Source organism: Odocoileus virginianus, chromosome 3 (genome assembly GCF_023699985.2).
Source record: "Odocoileus virginianus isolate 20LAN1187 ecotype Illinois chromosome 3, Ovbor_1.2, whole genome shotgun sequence".
NCBI classification, from domain to species: domain Eukaryota; kingdom Metazoa; phylum Chordata; class Mammalia; order Artiodactyla; family Cervidae; genus Odocoileus; species Odocoileus virginianus.
The window spans coordinates 10254294-10275882 of NC_069676.1; the positions used below are offsets into that span (position 1 = coordinate 10254294).

Genomic DNA, 21589 nt, shown 5'->3' on the forward strand with positions numbered 1-21589 from the left:
CCACCATCCCTGGCACCACTGGCAGCATGCGGCCACCCAACCTGCAGGGGTTGAGCACTGGGACCAGTGAGGGAAACAGCATGGGTAAGGGGCACCCAGCACTATTCTTCATTGCCTTCCTTCCCACCAGGCCCTGCCCTATGTCTGTCTACTGATTGCCATGCTTTTTTTCATCTACGCCATCATTGGGATGCAGGTGAGTGCCAGCCCTCTAATGTTCCCAGAGCACTCCCAATGAGGGCCACCCCGCTTAGGTAGGGGTGGGTTAGGAGAGCCCATTTCAGAGAGGCATCTCTGTAGGTTGAGTGGAGTTTTCCTGAAGCTTCTGGCACTCGTGGCCACTCCTAGTCATCACTATCTAATTCCCCAGGTGTTTGGCAACATTGGCATCGACGTGGAGGACGAGGACAGTGATGAAGATGAATTCCAAATCACTGAGCACAATAACTTCCGGACCTTCTTCCAGGCCCTCATGCTTCTCTTCCGGTGAGGCGGGGGCACGCTTTTATCCTTCTCTTCCGGTGGTGGGCGCGTCCCCGTCTTTCTCTTCCGGTGGGGGCGTGCCCTCCACCTTCTGTTCAGTGAGGTTTGGGGTAGGTGTGGAGCGGCCCAAGGACCCTAACAGGGCAGGAACTGAAAGCCCTGGGATGCAAGCATGAAGGCATTTTTCAGGGATTATCTCGTAGAATCTTCTTGAGCATCCTGTCAAGGGATTCTTGGCAACTGCACCTGACAGATGAGGAAACAGTCTTATAGACTCTGAATAGACCGCTGAGGCTTGATTCTTAATTCTGATTGCATTTAGGGTTCCTTCATTCATTCATCAGAGGTTTATTGAGCACTTATTGTATTTACTGCTGTAAATACTGAGAACAAAGCAGAGACAACATTCTCTGCTCTCTGGATGCTTATATTTCCACAGGGGAGGCAGACAATCAGTGATCTAATTATAGAAGGCAGGAGAAGGGGAAGACAGAGGATGAGATGGTTGGATGGCATCACCGACTCGATGGACATGAGTTTGAGCAAGCTCTGAGAGTTGGTGATGGACAGGGAGGCCTGGTGTGCTACAGTCCATGGGATCACAAAGAGTCAGACACCACTAAGCGAGTGAACTGAACTGAATTATAAAGGATATTAGGAGATAAAATTCAAGATTAAGAGGGAAATGGAGGCATGAAGAACAAGTAATGCATGATTGCACTTATATGAGATGAGGTACCCAAAATAGGCAAATTCTTAGGGAAAAAAACTATTCAATATCAGTATTGTCAGGGGCTGGGGGAGAAGAGAAGGTGTAGTTAGTGTTTAATGGGATACAAGTTTTCAGTTTGGGATGATAAAATGGTTCTGGAGATGGATAGTGCTAATGGTTGCCATTCTAAATGTGCTTCAGTTCAGTTCACTCAGTCCTGTCTGACTCTTTGCGACCCCATGGACTGCAGCATGCCGGGCTTCCCTGTCCATCCCCAACTCCTGAAGCTTGCTCAAACTCATGTCCATCGAGTGGGTGATGCCATCCAACCATCTCATCCTCTGTTGCCCCCTTCTCCTCCTGCCTTCAGTCTTTCCCAGCATCAGGGTCTTTTCCAGTGAGTCACTTCTTCACATCAGGTGGCCATAGTATTGGAGCTTCAGCTTCAGCCTCAATCCTTCCAATGAATATTCAGGACTGATGTCCTTTAGGATGGACTGGTTTGATCTCCTTGCTATCCAAGGGACTCTCAAGAGTCTTCAACACCACGGACTCTCGAGAGTCTTCTCCAACACCACACAGTTCGAAAGCATCAGTTCTTCCATGTTCAGCTGAATGTGCTTATTACCATTGAATTATACACTTAAATGTTTAAAATTATAATTATGTATATTTTGTCACAATTATTTTCTCATTTAATAACAATCAAAAGAAAGAAATGGAGGGATAATAGGTCTTGCCTCCCTTGAGGGAGATGATATTTGAGCGAAATAGTTGAGGGAGGGAGCCATGTGGATATCTGGGGAAGGGCAGTTCAGGTGGAGGTTATGATACGTGCAAAGGTCCTGAGGCAGGCGCATAGCTGTCAGGTTGGAGGACCCAATGCACCTGGAGCAGAGTAACCTAGGGAGAAAGAAATTAGAAATGACAGTCACCTAGAGAGGGGGAAGTTTTAAAAACATACCTGTATCTCCAAGCCAGATCACTTTAATATCAAGTCTGTGGGAGTGGGGGGCATTGGCATCAGCATTTTTAAAAAGCATTCCTGTGCTCACTTCAGCAGCACATATACTAAAATTGGAACGATTCAGAGAAGATTAGCATGGCCCCTGCACAAGGATGACAGGCAAATTCGTGAAGCGTTCCATATTTTTAAAATAAATAAATAAATAAAAATAAAAAGCATTCCCCTTGGGCTTTAATGCACAGCCAAGGATGAGAATCCCCTCCTCTCTAGGCTCAAAGAGGAAAAAAAGTGATTTACCTGGGACTCAAACCCACATCAGTCCAGCTCCAGAGCTTAAATGATTAACCTTAGCACTCTGCCTCCCTGGGAGTAGATGTTGGTTGTCCAGGGCTGCATATCCAGGTCCCTGATGCCCCCTCTTTCCCCTCAGGAGTGCCACTGGGGAGGCTTGGCACAACATCATGCTTTCCTGCCTCAGCGGGAAACCCTGTGATAAGAACTCTGGCATCCTGACTCACGAGTGCGGCAATGAATTTGCTTATTTTTACTTCGTTTCCTTCATCTTCCTCTGCTCATTTCTGGTGAGTCCGTGGACATGTATAGGAAAGCTTCCTAGACCTGGATCCCTCCCAAGGGTGTGAATTCTCTGGAATGTGGCTGTCACACACTTTTTGCCTCCAAGACTTCTCTGGACCAGTCAGAGTTTCTCACCCATGACACTCGTGACACTGGGGAGCTGGATCATTCTCTGATGAAGGTTGTTCCGTGCATGCTAGCATCCCCGGCCTTGATCCAGTAGGTGGCAGGATCACATGCCCCAGCACTCTCCCAGTTATGACAACCAAAGCTCTCTCCAGACATTATCAAGTATCCCCTGAAGGAGGGAGCAGAATCTCCCCCTTTTGAGACCTGCCATGCATGCCGAGAGAAAAACTAATGGAGCTCAGAGCTGGCCCCAGGTCCCATCTAGTTGAGCTGTAGGAGACTCCCACCTGCCCTCTGAAAGGTGTGTTCCTTCCTCTCTATGATCAAGAGGCAGGAAAAAGTCAGCCACAGGAACACTCTCTGGAGGCTGTAGGGCTTTGCAAAAAAAAATTTGAAAGGTTTTCACTAGTAAAAGATGAGTTTATTAAAAGGAGGAATCTCCTCAGACCTGAGAATATAACTCACTGTAAGACTGCAAAAAGGAACCAGGAATGAAAAAAATATATATCAGGAACCTCCATCCTGTTCTCTCTTTCTCTCTCACTCTCTCTGGGGTCTCATCTCAGCAAATCTTTTTTTGTTTTTTCCACTCTTCCTGGAATGGTTTGAGCACACAGTCAGAAGAACTGAAACTATCTAGGTATTTCAGGCAGAGGGGATTTAATACAGGGATTGGCTACACAGGGTTGAAAGGGCAAACAGACAACACTGAAATCACCAGGGGTTAGCTGCGGCAGGAAGGCCAGGGCTGGGGTATTAAAAGGAAAAGAGGGTGTTGAAAGCCGACTCAGCTACCCTGGCACCCCTGCCCTGGCACCCTTGAAGGAGTGCTGGCACCCTAGCTGTGTGCTGCCCCTGGACAACTGTAGACGGTGTTCTGTGGCTGCTGTCACGAAGAACCACAAACTTGATGGCTGAAAACAACACAAATTTATCCTGCCACAGTTCTGGAGGCTAGAAGTCTGACTGTGGCATGGCGTGGCTCTTTCCTGGCCTCTTGCAGCTTCTGAGGGCCACAGGTGTCCCTTGACTTGTGGAAGCATCGCTCCAGTCACTGCCTTTGCCCTCACATGGTCTCTTCATGTGTGTCTGTGTCCAGATTTCCCCCTTATGAGGACAGCAGTCATATGGAATTTAGCCCACCTTGATCCAGTGTGATCTCATCTTAAACTGACGATGAGAGTACAAAGACCATTTTTACCAAATAAAGTCACATTCTCAGGAACTGGGGGCCAGGATTTGATTGTATCTCATGGGGACACAGTTCAGTCCGCAACACAGAGCCACGTGGGAAGCAGGAGTCGTCTCCTTTCCTCCTAGTCCCTCCTCCCCAGGTTGGCCTCCCTCCCACCCGTGGCTCCTGCTGGCAGGATGTAAGCTGCCCAAGGAGTATGGGAGCTATTGTTTTCTGACCTCAGCCCAAGCACCAGTATCTCTCAGCAAAAGCCCAACACATCCACTCTCTTCAGACCAGCAGTCTCACATTGAGATACTTGCAGCCTAAGTCTCAAAGCAACCCCCCACCCACCCTGAGTCCAGTGTCAACAGCCATTGACCTGGAGGGTCCACTGTTGTTGTTGTTGTTGTTGCTGTTTTGTTGCCAAGTTGTATCCAACTCTTTTGCAACGCCAGGGACTGTAGCCCACCAGGCTCCTCTGTCCATGGGATTTCCCAGACAAGAATACTGGAATGGGTTGCCATTGCCTTCTCCAGGGGATCTTCCCGACCCAGGATTCAAACCCATGTCTCAGCATTGGCAGGCGGTTTCTTTACCACTGAGCCTCCAGGGAAGCCCAGAGGAACCATTGCCCAGTGTCAAATTCCCAAAAGAGAGTCTGAATGGGCCATCCTAGCTCCTGGTGAAATAGCCACCATTGTCTTAGCAGCTGTGGGTTCATATGGAGACACATTCATAATACAGCCCATCTGGGAAAGGCAGGCACCCTAGAAGACATCTACTACACTTGACCATCAGCCCCTAAGAGGCAGGAATTTTTGTTTTGTTCACTGCTGCCACCCCAACACCTAGGACCGTGACTGGCACACAGTAGGTGCTCAATCAGTATCATGAAATGATGAACTGAAGGTAGGGACACCTAGAAATACAGCTTATTTAGTAAGCACCTACTATGTTTACATCTGCACATTTGCTTAATACCTACTATGTGCTAGGCCTTATGCTAGGTACTGGGGATATAAGGAGAGAACATGTTTCTCTCAGTTTGCAGGGGTGCTGGGCAGACCAGTCAGCAGACAGTAGCAGTATAATCTGATTTGTAGTTTGATAGGGAAGACAGAGTGAGAGAAGGAAGATTTCTCCCCCTGAGGGCCACTCAGGGATGGTGAGCAGGACTTAGACCACATATTGATCAAATCGGTTGCATATAGGGACTTTCCTGGCAGTTCAGTGGCTAAGACTTCACCTCTGCAATGCAGGGGATGCAGGTTCAATCCCTGGTCAGGGAGCTACATCCCTCATGCCTTGCAGCCAAAAATCCAAAACATAAAACAGAAGCAATGTTGTAACAAATTCACTAAAGACTTTAAAATGGTCCACATCAAAACAAACAAAAAAAATCTTTAAAATTCGCTGCAAGTAACAGGAATTCAACTGAAACTGATGTAAGTGAAATACACAGTTCACTAATTTCTACCACTGAAAAGTCTGGATGAGGCTGGGTCCAGGCAATAGCAGATCCTAACCTCTTTGCTGTTTTCCTCCACCCTGGCTTTATTCTCAAACTTTCTCCCTGTGGAGGGAAGGTGGCTGCCAGAGTGCCAGCAGAAATCCCAAGGAAGTCTCTCATTTGCTACTCTGGGTCATGTGCCCCTCACTAACCAATCACAAGCCTGGGTTATGTGACCACCACCTATGAAGCCAGCCACATCCAACAACAGCATATAAGGATAAAGGCGGGGAGGGCTCCCCAGATGTTATTACTCAGAAGGAGAGAAATGATGTCCACTGAGGGAGCAGCATTTACAAAGGACTGGAGGCAAGACTGATGCAAGCTTCCCATGTACTAAAGGCTAGAAGAGCGTGTGACAGGCTGCTACAAGATGTAGGCGAAGGCAGGAAGATTCATCCATCCATCCATCCATCCATCCATCCAACACATATTTGCGGAGTAATGCCTTTAGTTGGGGATGGAAACATGAGAAGGTCCTGGTCCATGGAGTGTTCATTTTGGTCTTGTTGGGGGTCGGGTGTGGGAGGATTTGGGGGCATGGTGGTCCCCTTGGTGTTGGCTCCTATGTCACATAACCTCTCCACCTCTCTCTCCAACTATATCAATCTTGGCCTCTGTCTCTGTCTGTCTCTCTCCCCATCTCCATTTCTCCATATCTCTGTTTCCGGGCTCCTCTGTGAGCACGTGTCTTTCCTCTGTCTCCCCCCATCTCTTTCTCTGACTTCCTCTTCCCATTTTTATCTCCCTCCCTCTCTCCCTCTGGGCCTCTGTGTATATGTGTTTGGATGTGTCTCGCTCTCCCCGACCTCCACTTGGCTCCTGGGGTCCCCACAGATGCTGAATCTTTTTGTTGCCGTCATCATGGACAACTTTGAGTACCTCACCCGAGATTCCTCCATCCTGGGTCCCCACCACCTGGATGAGTACGTGCGTGTCTGGGCCGAGTATGACCCTGCAGCGTGGTAAGCAGTCACCCCAAATCCTCCAGCCACATCACCCACTTTTCTCTGGTACTGGAGCATAGTCTAGATCAGGCTCCAGACCTTAGGCTGTTGTCTCCCTGGGAAGCTAGCAGGGATTTCAGTAGGATCAATCAAAGGAAAAGAGATGAGAATCAGTACCCTTGCACATCCTGGGTGAAATAATTTGGGTACCACCACTGCCCATACACGAGGCTTTCTGGGAAATGAGTGAGAGACTCCACCATGAGTTCATCTCCTGTGAGTCTCTCCTGTTCCTGACTTTGAGGCCTCCAGATGGTGAGAACAAGTTTTCCAGGCCCCAGGGAGGAAGCCAGAGGCCTCTCAGCCTCAATTCTCCTGGGAGTATGGGGAGAAGGGCTGGTTTAGTTCCTTTGGGAAACAGAATTAGCTACAAGATCAGCTCCCATTGGGATTCCAGGACCCTGGAACATGAGGTCACGTGAGGCCAGGGGAGAAGACGCAGAGCCTCGGGGGTCCCTGTGTGTTCGTGACCATGAGGGGAGTATGCTCTCCCACCTCCATGAGCAGGGCAGTGCGCCCTCCCAGTTGACAGGTGATGGTTTCCGAGCGTGATCTCCACCCTGCTCAAGTGTATTCAGTACCTTCTCAGCACCAAGCCCTTGCTGGACACTCAGATGTGCCATCCTGATGCTCAGGGCCCAGCAACCACAGACTGAAGATTCTAGTTCAGGCTGAGCTTGGGAGCTAAGAAAGCATTAAATAGAGGCCCTCCGCAGCCTGAGCACTGCAGGAGAGGCCTCATGAGGCAGGCAGGGAGGGATGAATCCTTGCCATTCTTACAGCCCCAGACAAGTCTGCCACGAGACCAAGAGGCCGGGGTGAGCCGCGGGGCTGGGGCTTGACTTTAAGCTGGTTCCTAACTCTTCCTCTTTTGATTTTAGGTCACAGCAGTTGGATGCTGTCCCCCTGTCCTCTATGCCACGAACCCCCCAGTCCCCAGTGTAGCCCATGTAGATTGTGGAGGAGGGAGATTCAGAAAACCCTGGGGGAGGTTCTCCCAGCCCAGAGTTCCCAGCCCACTCCACACAAAACCCTCTGCCCACCCTGCACCCCTAGGGTCTGCAAGTGTCTGGGAACGTCTCAGGGACCTTCATGTATCCTATGTCTCCCTGACTCCTTCAAGCCAGGGGGTTCCCAGTCTCTGGCACCATGACCTCACTTATGAGCACGGGGAGCCAATGTGATGCAGCTTGACCCCATGCCTCCACTAATCCCCTCTCTTCTCCTTTCAGCGGTCGGATTCATTATAAGGATATGTACAGTTTATTGCGCGTAATATCTCCCCCTCTCGGCTTAGGCAAGAAATGTCCTCATAGGGTTGCTTGCAAGGTTTGATTTCCACTAAAACCTGCTAGCATCCATGGAATGAGTGTGGCTTGGGGTTCTTCAATATATATATTTCATATATATATATATATAATCTAAAAAACAGAGCCATCTCTCTCTTTTGCATTAAACTAGAAAACTCTCTTAGCCAACAGAATGCAGTCACGTAGACTTGATGAAGCATGGAACGTTTATCTCTCCGTTCCCTTCAGCCATTTCTGCTTGCTCTTAGCTGAAGCTGCCCATCCCGGGGTCTCAACGGCACCCCAAAATCAGACACATCCGAGGGGACCGTAACTTTGCATTGACCGCCGCCCCCCCCCCCCCACCATCTCCTCCACTCTCTCCCTCTCCACCCTTCGCCTCCTGAAGCCCCAGCCCTTCTCCCACTGTCGTGGCCCCTCTTCCCCATCTAGGCCCCCTCAGAGACCAGCCTCAGCCAAACCAGAGAACTTGACCCAGTTTTTTAAATGACACCAAACCAAAGAATTGCTCCAGACCTTTCTGAGTGAGAAGCCCCCCCCCTCCCCATTCTGTCCACATTCCACCAGAACTAGAGCTCAGAGTCAAAAGTGAATCTGACTTTTCTCTTTTCTCTCTCTCTCCCTGCTCATAAGCAGTGAAATAATATTTTTTAATTACCTCTCCCATTTTTTTCTCCTCTTTTTTATTTATTTGAAACACTTCTTTTATCGTTCTCTGCATCTTTCTCTCTCTATTTTTTCGGCTCGTGTGATTTTTTTTTCTTTTGGTTTTTCCCACTTCCTTTTCTTCCCCTCCCTCCACCCACCCTTCCTTTGGTTCTCCGTTCCCACCTCCGTTTTTTGTTTCTGGTGCTGCCAGGGGCCGCATGCCTTACCCGGACATGTATCAGATGCTGAGACACATGTCTCCGCCCCTGGGTCTGGGGAAGAAGTGTCCGGCCAGAGTGGCTTACAAGGTAGTTTAACCCTTGCCAACCACCGACGTCCAGGCACTGGGGATTTTTCAGTGCTGACCAGGAACAGCCAGCCGAGTCTCTTTTTCCAGCCTTACTCTTCTTTTTTTTCTTTTTCTTTTTTCTTTTTTTCCCTTTTCCTCCTCAAGTAAATGGATCATGACCATCCCTTGATTCTAAGCAATTTACTGTGTCCGTCCTTTCTGATCAGTGTGTCTTGGTGTTTTGAGACTCTCTTATGGCCAACACGCTGGGGTGGGGAGAGGGAGGGGAGCCCCCAAGTCCCCTCGCACCTGGTCCCCCAGGAACCAAATTGGACCAAACACTTTGAGAGGTGGGATTGCCACTGAGCCCAGAGTGGCCCCCATTGCCCAGACCTGGGCAGGCACCTTGCAGAGAGGGGCTTGGACCCCATCTTTTCTATCTCAAGCCCCCAGGTCTCATGGTCCCCTACGCACACCTGAAGCTGATCTCTGACCTAGGGCCTTGGGGGATCTGAGACCTTCCGGGGAGCAACCCAGAGCCTCTCCCCTCTTCCTTGCCCACTGGAGTTGCTTCCCCAGTCTTCTGTCCCTAAGCCACCCATCTCCCCCCAAGACACCCCAACATGCCTCTCCATTGTTCCAGAGTGGGCAGGCGGGCCGCAGCTGGACCCCTGGACCGTGGCACCCTGATGCAGGCCATGCACGCTGCCTTGGCGGGGGCCTGGGGCGGGCAGGCACCATGGCCGACCTGGGGGGCGGTGCATGCTGGCTGAAGGAGCCGCCAGGCGGCTGGGCCGGGCCACCCCTCTAGACCCCTGTCCCGGAATCTCCCGTGGCACCCAAGGACAGATGCTCTGTCCCCCATAGCTCATCCGCACGAAGTTCAGGGGATGACTGACAGTCAACCCCTCCAGAAAGCATGGTCCCATCATTCCATTCTCCCATCCCACCTTGGCCCTTCTGTGTCTGAGAATCCTTCCTCCTCTTCTCTGCACCTCACTTCCTCCTGGGTCATGGAACCGCCTCCCCACATGCCCATTCCTCCTCGTCCCCCTGTGCACCCCTCCTTCCCAGGCGAGGCCGTGCAGTGCCCCCACCAGCCCCTCCCTGCGCCTGTCCTGTTTCTAGTTTTCCTTTTGTCCATCTCTTGATCTCTGCTTGACTGCCTGTTGGTGTGTGTGGGAGCATGTACAAGAGAGCGGGAGAGTGCCTTTTCCTCCTTGGTCTCTGTGCAGGGCCACCACGGGTTCATGAGCGCCTCTGTGCCAGTTTGAAACAAGCTTCCTTCCCACAGAACACTCTGTCTGTGGGGGAAATATTGGGATCCACCCATGTGGGGACGGCACGATTCGTTTCCGCCGTCAGCTGGGAAGGTGTCATTTAAACACAAATCCCTGATTTCTGAGATGGGGAGCCCTTTGTGCAGTGCACAACCTGCACAACTGTGCACAGTGGCCCAGTCTGTGTTTCTCTGTCTGCTGCCTCCCTCACCACCCTGCCCCAACCCATCCTTTGTATTCTGCCCTGAGTTTGCCATCCCCATCCCCATCTCCAGCTCTCTGCTTCCCCGTGTCTGCTCTGGTGGACGTCAATCTTCAGCTCCATGCCACCTCATCCTGGGCTGGTGCACGCCAGCCCAGCACCCTCTCCCATGCCACCAGGCATGGGGGACAGAGCCCCTGCCTGGGATACAGGGAATTTTTCTTCCCTGGGCCATGGGAACACCCTCTCACCCCTTCCCCATGCCATCGCACAAAAAGCCAAGACCCGGACATGCCCCTGAGATACACTTTCCACGGAGCTATGAATGAGTCTCGAGATTCCGTCTGCATGCGCCCCTGTCCGCTGTTCTGTGTCACGGCCTCACTGCATGTCTGAGAGGGGCCCGCCCCATCGGTAGTTGGGGAGCCGCCTGCCTGCCGCTTCTCGGAGGAATGATGTGGTCTGTGCCCATCTGGTCTGGTCTGGGCCGAGCCAGGGGGTTGGGGTGGGGAGCCGGCGGCCTCCCAGCGGCTGTGGCCATGGACCCCTCTGCCTGGCTGCTGCATGTCTGCTGCGATCTGGCTTGCGCTCTTCTTCTTTGGGGTCAGAATGGAACGGAGCTGTCCAGAAGAACTCTGGGGCAGGGCAGGGATCCGGGCCAACCCTGGAAATGCCACTTCTAGGGTCCAGTAGGTGGGTGAGGAACGGGCAGCATAGGCCAGTCCCCAGTGCGCCCCCTATGGGTCACCAGGGGCAGTCAGGAAATGGAACACTGGGACCGGTAACCTGAGGGGTGGGGGGCACCCTAGCCGCTGCCTTCAGAGTTCTTCCTGGGGCTCCCCGGGTAGGGTGGGTCTGGCGTACGGGATGGCGGAGGGGTCCCTGGGAATGATTGCCCTTGCCTTTGGTTTTGTGCAGAGGCTCCTGCGGATGGATCTGCCCGTCGCTGATGACAACACCGTTCACTTCAACTCTACACTCATGGCTCTGATCCGCACGGCCCTGGACATCAAAATCGCCAAGGGTAAGGGCACGAATGGGAACTGAGGGGCAGGGTGGGTGGAGCCAGGGCCTCAGAGGACTCAGCAAATTCACCTGCTTCGGCAAATATCCGCCTGGGGGACGCAACTGACGCTTCCAGCAGTGGGGAGACCTCCGTAAGGAAGCTGTGAGGGAGTCACGTGGATACCTGGGGAGAAAGCCCTGCAAGTAGAGGGACCAGCAGGTGCAGATCCCTTCCGCAGCCCCACCCTGAGCTGTGTTGCGCTGACTTGCACTTTCCGCATGGGGGCGCCATGCTGTCTCGTGAGCAGAGGCCAGCTCAGCTCCCTCTGGCCACAGTGGACAGGCCTGAGCTACGAGAAGGTGAAAGGGTCAGTCATTCAGTCGTGTCCAAATCTTTGCCACCCCATGGACTGTAGCCCACCAGGCTCCTCTGTCCGTGGGATTCTCCAGGCAAGAAAACTGGATTCGGTAGCCATGCCCTTCTCTGGGCGATCTTCCCCACCCAGGGATCCAACCTGGGCCGCCTGCATCACAGGCAGATTCTTTACTGTCTGAGCCACCACGATAGACCATGGGCTAGGAGGAGCCCTGACATAAATCGGGGGGACACAGGATAGGGGCTTGGAAGGAGAGCATATGAAGTATTCACATTCTGGATATGTCCTGGGAGTCAAGACAACCAGATTGCTGATGGATGGATGTGGAGTGTAAGGAAAGAGTGCATAAAGGCCAACCCCAAGGGGTGGGGCCCCAGCAACTAAAGGACGAACCCAGCCCCAGTTGCCTGAGAGAGAAGAGATGGGAGGAGCAGGTTTGGCGCCAAGGGAGGGCGAAAGATTGGAGTCAACAGTGACTCGTGGACATGGGGGCTAGAAGGGGCCCTCCAACTTACACTTCTGGCATCCCCCCCACCACAAGGTTCTAAAGGAAGGAAGATGGTGAATCCTCCTGGCTGGGCTGGAGATGTAGTCAGGAGCCATCAAATCTGACAGGTGTTACGCCAGGAGACTGGAGGAGCTCTCCAAGGGGATGAGTGAACCGAGAGACCCCCAAAGACTGAGCCTAATGGGCCACCCCAGCATTAAAGGTAGCCGAGGAGTGAAAAGGAGAGGCTAGGGAGGTGGGTGGAGAGCAGGACAACTCTGGCTCCTAAAAGGCATCTCCAGTGTTTAAGCACTTCCCAGGACCAAGACTGACCAAGAGTGAGGACCAAGAGCCACCGATGGATTTTGTGCCAGGTCACTGCCAATCACTTTGACCAGGGCAGCTCTGAAGACTGAGGACCATGAGTGGTCAATGGATTTTGTGCCAGGTCACCACTGATCACTTTGACCAGGGCAGCTCTGAAGACTGAGGACCATGAGTGGTCAATGGATTTTGTGCCAGGTCACCACCGATCACTTTGACCAGGGCAGCTCTGAAGACTGAGGACCATGAGTGGTCAGTGGATTTTGTGCCAGGTCACCACCGATCACTTTGACCAGAGCAGCTCTGAAGACTGAGGACCATGAGTGGTCAATGGATTTTGTGCCAGGTCACCACCGATCACTTTGACTAGGACAGCTCTGAAGACTGAGGACCATGAGTGGTCAATGGATTTTGTGCCAGGTCACCACTGATCACTTTGACCAGGGCAGCTCTGAAGACTGAGGACCATGAGTGGTCAATGGATTTTGTGCCAGGTCACCACCGATCACTTTGACCAGAGCAGCTCTGAAGACTGAGGACCATGAGTGGTCAATGGATTTTGTGCCAGGTCACCACCGATCACTTTGACCAGGGCAGCTCTGAAGACTGAGGACCATGAGTGGTCAGTGGATTTTGTGCCAGGTCACCACCGATCACTTTGACCAGAGCAGCTCTGAAGACTGAGGACCATGAGTGGTCAATGGATTTTGTGCCAGGTCACCACCGATCACTTTGACCAGGACAGCTCTGAAGACTGAGGACCATGAGTGATCAATGGATTTTGTGCTAGGTCACCACCGATCACTTTGACCAGGGCAGCTCTGAAGTAGACTGCCCAGAGTGGGTTTCAGAGGCCTAACAGCAGACTGGGTGTGACTTGGCAGCTCATGAGACAGCAGGGCAGGGACAGAGGCACATGGGTCACCAAAGAGAAGGAAGTTGGGAGAGTAGCTGGTGGAGGACAGGGTCCATTGTCCAGCAGAGGGGTGGAAATCTCAGTGGGGATGAAGAGAGAGGTCAGGGCTCCACCCAGCTGAAGCCCCTGAGAGGTCACCAGGAAGGAAGGCCGCACTGCAGACGCACGTTCTCTCCAGGGCCCTGAGGAGAAGAGGGGGAGGAGGCACCAAGGCCGGAAGTTGCTCGGAAGGAAGACATTCAAGAGGGAGACCAGCAGCCTCCAGTGAGACAGGGCCTGGTGGAGGTGGGGCGAGGGAGGGCCCACGTTGCGGACAGACACGGTCAGAGCCAGGAAACATGCAGATCCAAGGAAAGAGAGCAGGAGGTGCCCCCACATCGAGTGAAAGACTCAGGAGAGAGGCTGAGGCTCAGGGAACAGCATAAGTGGAGAAGGTGAAGGGTCAGGGGTCCGGCCCCAGTCTGACACACCATGTTAATTTCTTTCTCATGCAGCAAGTGAGAGGAAGGCGGTTCAGACTTGCCAGGCATCTCAGCACACGCATCTAGTCTGGACCCGGGGCCTGTCTGTCTGTGCCGCTGCCTGCCCCAGACTGTGTGCTTATCAGCATGGTTGAAACTGAATTCGCCTGCAATACAGGAGACCTGGGTTTGACCCCTGGGTCAGGAAGATTCCCTGGAGAGGGGAATAGCAAACCACTCCAGTATACCTGCCTGGAGAATTCCATGGACAGAGGACCCAGGCAGGCTACAGTCCATGGGATCGTAGTCAGACACGACCAAGCAACTAACTGGTCCAGTGAGACAGAAACTGGTCCAGGTCCCCACACATGGTTGAAACTGGTCCAGGTCCCAACCCAGGGAGGTGAGGAAGCAGAAGCATGGGCAGCTGCTTTCTTTTTTTTTTTCAGCTGCATTCTTATAATCGTGTTTTAAAGTGGACTCACCTTGCCCACCTACCTGCCCTGTCCTCAGTTGTAAACTTTGGCAGAAGACCGCACCTGTTCTGAGCCTCAGCCCATGTAATACATGAGCTAGCAATGCCATGTAACAAATGACCACAAATTTAACAGCTTAAAACACACCTATTTATTAGCATATAGGTATGCAGGTCGAAGTCCAGATAGACTCAGCTGCGCTCTCCATCCACAGTCTCATAAGCCCAAAATCAAGGTGGCCAGGCTGGGCTCATCTTTGGAAGCTCTGGGGGAAAATTTACTCCAAGGCTTATTCAAGTGTTAGCAAAATTAAGTTGCCTGTGGCTGCAGGACAGAGGTCCCCATTTCATTTCTGGCTTCTAGCCAGAGTTTATGCTTAGCTCCTGGGGATGCATCTAATTCTTTATGCGCTCCAAGTCTGTCTGACTTCTCTGCTACCAAGAAAATGCTCTGCTTTTAGAGGGCTCACCTGATTAGGTCAGATCCACCTAGATCAGCTCTGAAGCTTAGAGTCAACTGACTTGGGACTTTAATTACATTTGCAAAGTCCTTTTATAGCAGTCCCTAGACTATCATTTGATTGAATAAGCAGAATCTTGCTGGGAGAGAAGAGTAAACTTTAGAATTCTGCCTGCTACCGTTCCCGCACCTGTAAAATGGGTCTAACAGTGCACCCACTCTTGGTACATGCATGCATGCAAAGTCACTTCAGTTGTGTCTGACTCTGCAACCCTATGGACTGTAACCCGCCAGGCTCCTCTGTCCGTGGGATTCTCCAGGCAAGAATACTTGAGTGGGTTGCTGTTCCCTCCTCCAGGGGATCTTCCTAACCCAGGGATCGAACCTGCATCTGTTATGTCTCCTGCATCTGATCGAACTTGCATCTCCTGCCTGCATGAGCAGGCAGGTTCTTTACCACTAGCACCATCTGGGAAGCCCCTACATAATACCTTTGTATCCCAGTTGCTGTTTTCCTCTAGTGAACCTGTGTCCAGAGGTCCCAGGATAGCCCAAAACGAAGGTTCAAAAAAAGAAAAGGGCAAGATTCAGTGATTTGATAGAACTCAGAACTGAGAAGAATTATTTTACTCACAGTTGTGGTTTATTACAGCAAAAGGATACAGATTAAAATCTGCAAAGGCAAAAGGCACCTGGAGAGGGTCTGGACGAGACCAAGAGGGAGCTTCCACTCCCTCCCAGTGGAGTCACATGAACAGTGCTTACATCTCCCAGCAATGATGTGTGCCAACATGTATGAAGTATTGTCAGCCACCCAAGCCCACCTGAACTTTGAGTCTAGCATATTTATTGAGAATTAGTCATGTAAACCTGGCTGACCTCAGTTGCTCAGCCTCTAGCCTCTCTAGAGGTCATGCTGATACCACATGGCTCAAGACCCCCACCATAAATCACATTGCTAGGATAAATTACCTGTGGATGGCGACTGCAGCCATGAAATTAAAAGATGCTTGCTCCTTGGAAGAAAAGCTATGATAAACATAGACAGTGTATTAAAAAGCAGAGATGTCACTTTGCCAACAAAGGTCTATCTAGTCAAAGCTATGGGTTTTCCAGTAGTCACATACGGATGTGAGAGTTGGACCATAAAGAAGGCTGTGTGCCAAAGAACTGATGTTTCAAATTGTGGAGCTGGAGAAGACTCTTGAGAGTCCTTTGGACTGCTAGGAGAGCAAACCAGTCAATCCTAAAGGAAATCAACCCTGAATATTCATTGGAAGGACTGATGCTGAAGCTCCAATACTTTGGCCACCTGACAAGAAGAGCCAACTCATTGGAAAAGACTCTGATGCTTGAAAATATTGAGGGCAGGAGAAGAAGGGGGTGACAGAGGATGAGACGGTTAGATGGCATCACCAACTCAATGGACATGAGTTTGAGCAAACTCTGGGAGATAGGGAAAGACAGGAAAGCCTAGCGTGCTACAGTTCATGGGGTCGCAAAGAGTTAAGACACAGCCTAGCAACTGAACAACATTTCTGCAAAGTTTTGAAAGGGTGGGATTGCTGACAATGTTAGAGTGTGTGCAGGGTCTCAAGTGGTGGTGGTGGTTTAGACGCTAAGTTGTGTCTGACTCTTGTGACTCCATGAACCTGCCAGGCTCCTCTGTCCATGGGATTCTCCAGGCAGGAATACTGAGTGGGTTGCCATTTCCTTCTCCAGGAGATCTTCCAAACCCAGGGATCAAACCCAGGTCTCCTGCCTTGCAGGCAGATTCTTTACCAACTTAGCTACAAGGGGAGCCCTCTCCTAATCTTGATGAATTTCTCCAGCCCCTTTAATCTTGCCTCAGGTGGTTTCCTGGCTGCTGCTCCCTTGATTAGCAACTGTTGGGATCCACCCTTTGGAATTCAGGAAAGGTCTTGGAGGCTGGAGTCTTGCCTAGAAGACAAGGGGGAGGGAAACGGCCTTCACGCCCGGGAGTCCCACAGGGCCCTGCTCACCATTAATCTGACCTGCCTGGAGGAGAGCTCCGTTGAGCACAGGCTGTGTGTCCTATCCTCAGCAAGTGGGATGTGCCAGGGAAGGACAGATGAACCTCCAGCCTCTCATGGGGCTGTGGGGAGACAGGCAACAAACAAATAGGCCACTATAAATAAGTAGAATATGTAACGTGTTCAAAGACCAGAAGTGTTATGGAAAGGAAAGGAAGGGCAGAGTCGGGGGTTGGGGATCCTGGTCAGGGTTTAAACTCTAAGTCAGGGGTTCTCAACCAGGCATGATCCTGCCTCCAGAGATCACTGGCAATGTCTGAAGACAGTTTTGGTTTTGTTTTTTTTTTTTAGCCTGAAAAATGACGCTTTATTCACTCTTTACAACTTTTCATATTAAGGAGCAGAAGTGGAAGCTTTTGATGAACTAATAGAAATTGTTGTCAGTTCTAACAGAACAAATTAACACAGAGATGGCAGCAGGAGCTCCCGTCTTATTTTACCACCTCCTTCTCCTGTTGTCTTCAATACCATACAGAGAAGAAACCTTCTTCCTATCTGGGTGCCAGCAGTCCACCCCAGGGAAGGCTGAGGACAGTTTTGGTTGTGGAAGCTGGAAGTGGGCTGGCCCTCATGGTACCTGGCATGCCAGGGAGGCTTTTTTTTTTTTTTAATGTTTTATTTTATTTATTTATTGGCCATGTGACATATGGGATCTTAGTTCCCCAGCCAGGGATTGAACCCAAGCCCCCTGCTTTGGGAGCATGGAGTCTTGACCACTGGACCACCAGGGGAGTCCCAAGAGAAGCTCTTGAATGTTGCCACGTGTGTGGGACAGACCCTGCAACAGAGAAGGCTCACCAGAGGTGTGCAGAGTAATATAGGGGAGGGGAAGACGCTGGGACACCACTGGTTTCTGGGGGACTGATGCCCAAATACAGGGGTACCTTCAGTCTTTGAAAGTGAAAGTATCAATTGCTTAGTCATGTCCGACTCTTTGAAACCCCATGGACTGTAGCCTGTGAGGCTCCCCAGTCCATAGAATTCTCCAGACAAGAATACTGGAGTGGGTTGCCATTTCCTTCTCCAGGGGATCTTCCCGACCCAGGGATGGAACCCAAGTCTCCTGCATTGCAGGAGGATTCTTTACCATCTGAACCACCAGGGAAGCCCTGGGAGCCCCAGTATTAACAACTCTGTACCTGAAGGAGGAGTAAACCTGGGATTCAGGCTTGAGTGGATCCCATGACCCCGAGAGCCACCTTGAAATCCTCTAAGGATTTTCCCTTCATAGTAGGTCCCCTACATATGAATGAGTTCTGTTCCAAGAGCATTCATGAGTCCAGTATGTTCCTAAGTCCAAAAGACTAGCCTAGGTACCAAATGAACATAATCGCCTACATAGTACCATACTGTAATAGGTTTATAATACTTTTCACACAAATAATGTATAAAAACAAACAGGAAAGAAAACATTTTCAATCTTACAGTATAGTACCTTGAAAAGTACAGAGTATAGCATAACAGCTGGAACACAGGGACTGGAATTGAGTGAACAGGCAAGAAGAGTTACTGACCGGAGGAGGGAGATGAGGTGGGAGATGGTAGAGCTGAAGGATCGTCAGCAGTAGGACATGGAGGGACGCTGCAATTTAACTCATGCCTGGCCTGACATTGATGGAACGCACATTCACATCTTTGAAAGTTCTCAACTTAAAGATTCTTAGGCAGGGTATCTACTGCATTTAAATGTGAACAACAATCCCGAATGAGAGATTTCCCTGTGAAGCAGGAGTCTAAGGTGGTGATTCTCAGCCAGAGGTGTTGTGTCTGCCCGGGGACACCTGGCAATGTCTGGGGACAGGCTTGGTGGTCAGGACTAGGGTCAGGGAGTGCTGCTGGTAGCTAGTGGGTAGAGACCAAGGATGCATGAAGTCCTGCAATGCTCAGGACTGCCCCACAACCAAGAATGGTCCAGCCTCAAGTGTCTCTGACAGCGTGAGAAACCTTGACCCTGCCTAAACCATTCACCAAGAACAGGAATCCAAGTCAGCTCAGGCTTCCATAACAAAATACCGGAGACAGCACATAAACAACAGAAATTTACTCTCACAGTTCTAGAGACTGGACGTCCAAGATCAAGGTGTCGGCAGGTTAAGATTCTCCTGAGAGGGCTCTCGGCTTGCAAACGGCCGCGTTCTTGCTGTGTCCTCAATGGCCTTTCCTCTGTGCATATGCACCCCTGCTGTCTGTCTCTCTTAGGGACCACCCTTATAACCTCACATAACTTTAGTCACTTCCTTGAAGGGCCCATCTCCAAATGCCATTACATTGGGCATTCGAGCTTCAATGTGAATTCTGGGAGGACACAATTCAGTCCACACAATAAGTGGCTTCCTTTTCTCCACCCAAAACAGGAAATATGTAAGCTGTTGGGCAAAAGTGACTTTTCACAGGAATGTCACATTCTCTTCTTTCCCTTCCCATGTCTCTGAAAAGGAGCCAAAGAGGCCCCAGGCACCTCACTTAGCTACAGTGGATGGGAGATGTAGCTATTCATTCCAACTGCTTTCCTAGAGGAAAGAAAAACTGTTACAGGTTGGTGTCAAGGGTGTTTGAAAGGCCAGCTACAAAACAGATGATTATTCGAAGGTTCTCCGACAACCTCAGTCCAGGCCCACCCATCAGCCCCACCCTCACACAGCTTGGCCCGTGATCTCTGCACCTTTAGACCCTGCAGACACAAGAAGTGAAGTGGTGAGCTACATAGTGGAGAAATAAAGCCGGAAAAAGGCATAGAAGAGGGGGGCTGTTTTAGGTTGGGTGGCAGCTAGAAGACCTCTTTGATAAAGGATTTGGGCAGGGACCTGAAGCGGATGAGGGAAGGAACTACACCGATACCTGTAGAAAGGACCATCCCGGCAGAGGAAACAGCCTATGCGAAGAACTTGAGGCAGGACAATGCTTGGCGTGGTTGCGGGGCATTGAGGAGGTTGGTGTTTGCTGGAACAGAGTGAGCAAAGGGGAAAGTAGAGGAGATGAGGGCAGGTGGTTCAGGGTCTTGTGGACTTGGGGAGACCACCCTGGGTGAGCGGAGAGCTTTGAAGGGCTCTGAGCGCGGGAGACACGTGACTGACGCGGGTGTTCATGGGCGCCCTCTGGTGGCTGTGGGAGGGCTACGGGAGGTGGACCGGGGCAGAGGCGACGGCCCTCGGGTGTTCACGAGCGCCCTCTGGTGGGTGTGGGAGGACTTGTGCAGAGGCCGCTACACGGGTCCAGGCCGTTCAGCAGCTCCCTGCTGCCTCCAAATCCTCACTGTGGAACAGGATCTGTGCTTGACTTGACAAAAGACCCTTCTGAAAGAATTTTTCTCTACGTAAAGAATGTCTCTGGAGTCACACAAGGGAAGATGAGTGAAGGCATGGAGTGCCTGGCAGGTGTCTGTGCTTTGACCCACATCTGCTGAGGAGAGACTGCACAGGAGTCCTAGACAGTCCAAAGACAGTCCTAGGCTGGATCCGGAAACGGGAGTGGGAGAAGGAGGGGCCGTGAAGGCAGGCGGGCGACCAGGGGTGGACAGGGAGTGGAGGCAGAGGGGGTTCTTGGGGCTGCCTGGGTGGGGAGCTATTCAGCCAGCAGGCCCCCGTGGGTGGTTGTTAAAACACTGCGATACTACTCAGCTGGCTGATAGCCGGCCCCTGCCCTTCCCCCAGATCTCCTGGACCTCCTCCCATAATCCAGCAACCACAGGGTGAATATCTAGCCCAGCAGAAAGCCCTCAGACCGTTTCTCTAGCATCAATGTCCCTAACTGCCGGTAAGTGTTAGGACAGCACCCCTGTGCCTTGTGTTGGGGGCTGTGAAACAAGAGTCGAAACAGGGTCCAGGCTGATGTATCAGTCAGGATGAAGGAGAATGTGCCGCCATAACAAACAGCCCCAAGGTCTTGAACCAGCAAAGATTCACTTCCCACTTGCCTTATGTGGGAACTTCTTCCAGGCTCAGCAGGGTCTGCTGTTCATTAGTCACTTAGGGACCAGGCCCGAGTGGGCAACCACTGTCCCGTGTTACCAGTTGCTGTGACAGAGGGAATGAGAACTCAGGAGGGTTCTGCACTGGCCATTAAATGCCCAAAGTGGCACCTCACTCTGCTCACACCTCATTGGCAAGAACACATCTCATGGCTCCAGCCAATCCCAGGGAGTGCAGGAAGGGCTACACCCCCGTGCACCCAGGCAGGGGGGACAAAGAATCATGATGGCTGGGGTAAGGGGCCAGGGGTCAGCTAGTTCCAAGGTCAGCATTCATAGGAGGGGGATTTGGTTGAGGGACAAACCTCCTCTATCGGGACTATTCGCTAAGGCTTACCCCAGGCTCCCTACAGCAGACATAGTTCTAATGCCACACATCAACTACTTTGATCTTCAGACAACTCACTGAGGCAGGTACTATTGCCATCTTCCCCATTTCAAAGATGTGCAGACTGAAGCACAGCATGGTAGACTAACACGCATGTCACACAGCTGGTAAGTAGGGGCCAGGTCAGTCCCTCTGGATGCTGGACTGTCTCCCACACAGTCTTTCAAAGGCCCTGGCCCTGCTGGGGACCAGGACCCCAGAGCCTGGGTCAGCAGGAGCCTATGGCTTTGCAGCTTCCCCAGAGGCCAGCTGATGCCTCTCTGTTCCCACTTGCAGGCGGAGCTGACAAACAACAAATGGATGCCGAGTTGCGGAAGGAGATGATGGCCATCTGGCCCAATCTGTCCCAGAAGACGCTGGACCTGCTGGTCACCCCCCACAAGTG

At 51.4% G+C, this 21589-nt stretch overlaps 1 protein-coding gene and 1 non-coding gene across 8 annotated transcripts in view; both read left to right on the plus strand.

The window, feature by feature from the left end:
- CACNA1A (calcium voltage-gated channel subunit alpha1 A) overlaps window positions 1–21589 on the plus strand; it is a 370739-nt gene that overhangs the window by 341657 nt on the left and 7493 nt on the right. For 5 of the 7 annotated variants that reach the window (XM_070463180.1, XM_070463188.1, XM_070463198.1 and 2 more), the window contains 7 exons: window positions 131–196; window positions 371–486; window positions 2593–2743; window positions 6392–6519; window positions 7794–7890; window positions 11209–11314; window positions 21481–21588. In XM_070463180.1, the coding sequence (XP_070319281.1) occupies window positions 131–196; window positions 371–486; window positions 2593–2743; window positions 6392–6519; window positions 7794–7890; window positions 11209–11314; window positions 21481–21588 (772 nt within the window). Of the gene's footprint in view, window positions 1–130; window positions 197–370; window positions 487–2592; window positions 2744–6391; window positions 6520–7793; window positions 7891–8730; window positions 8828–11208; window positions 11315–21480; window position 21589 lie in introns of all 7 variants that reach the window. The other 2 variants (XM_070463192.1, XM_070463183.1) reach the window with 1 other exon arrangement.
- LOC139034490 (U6 spliceosomal RNA) lies at window positions 2243–2349 on the plus strand. Its single transcript, XR_011487036.1, has one exon. It is a non-coding gene; the product is annotated as a U6 spliceosomal RNA (small nuclear RNA).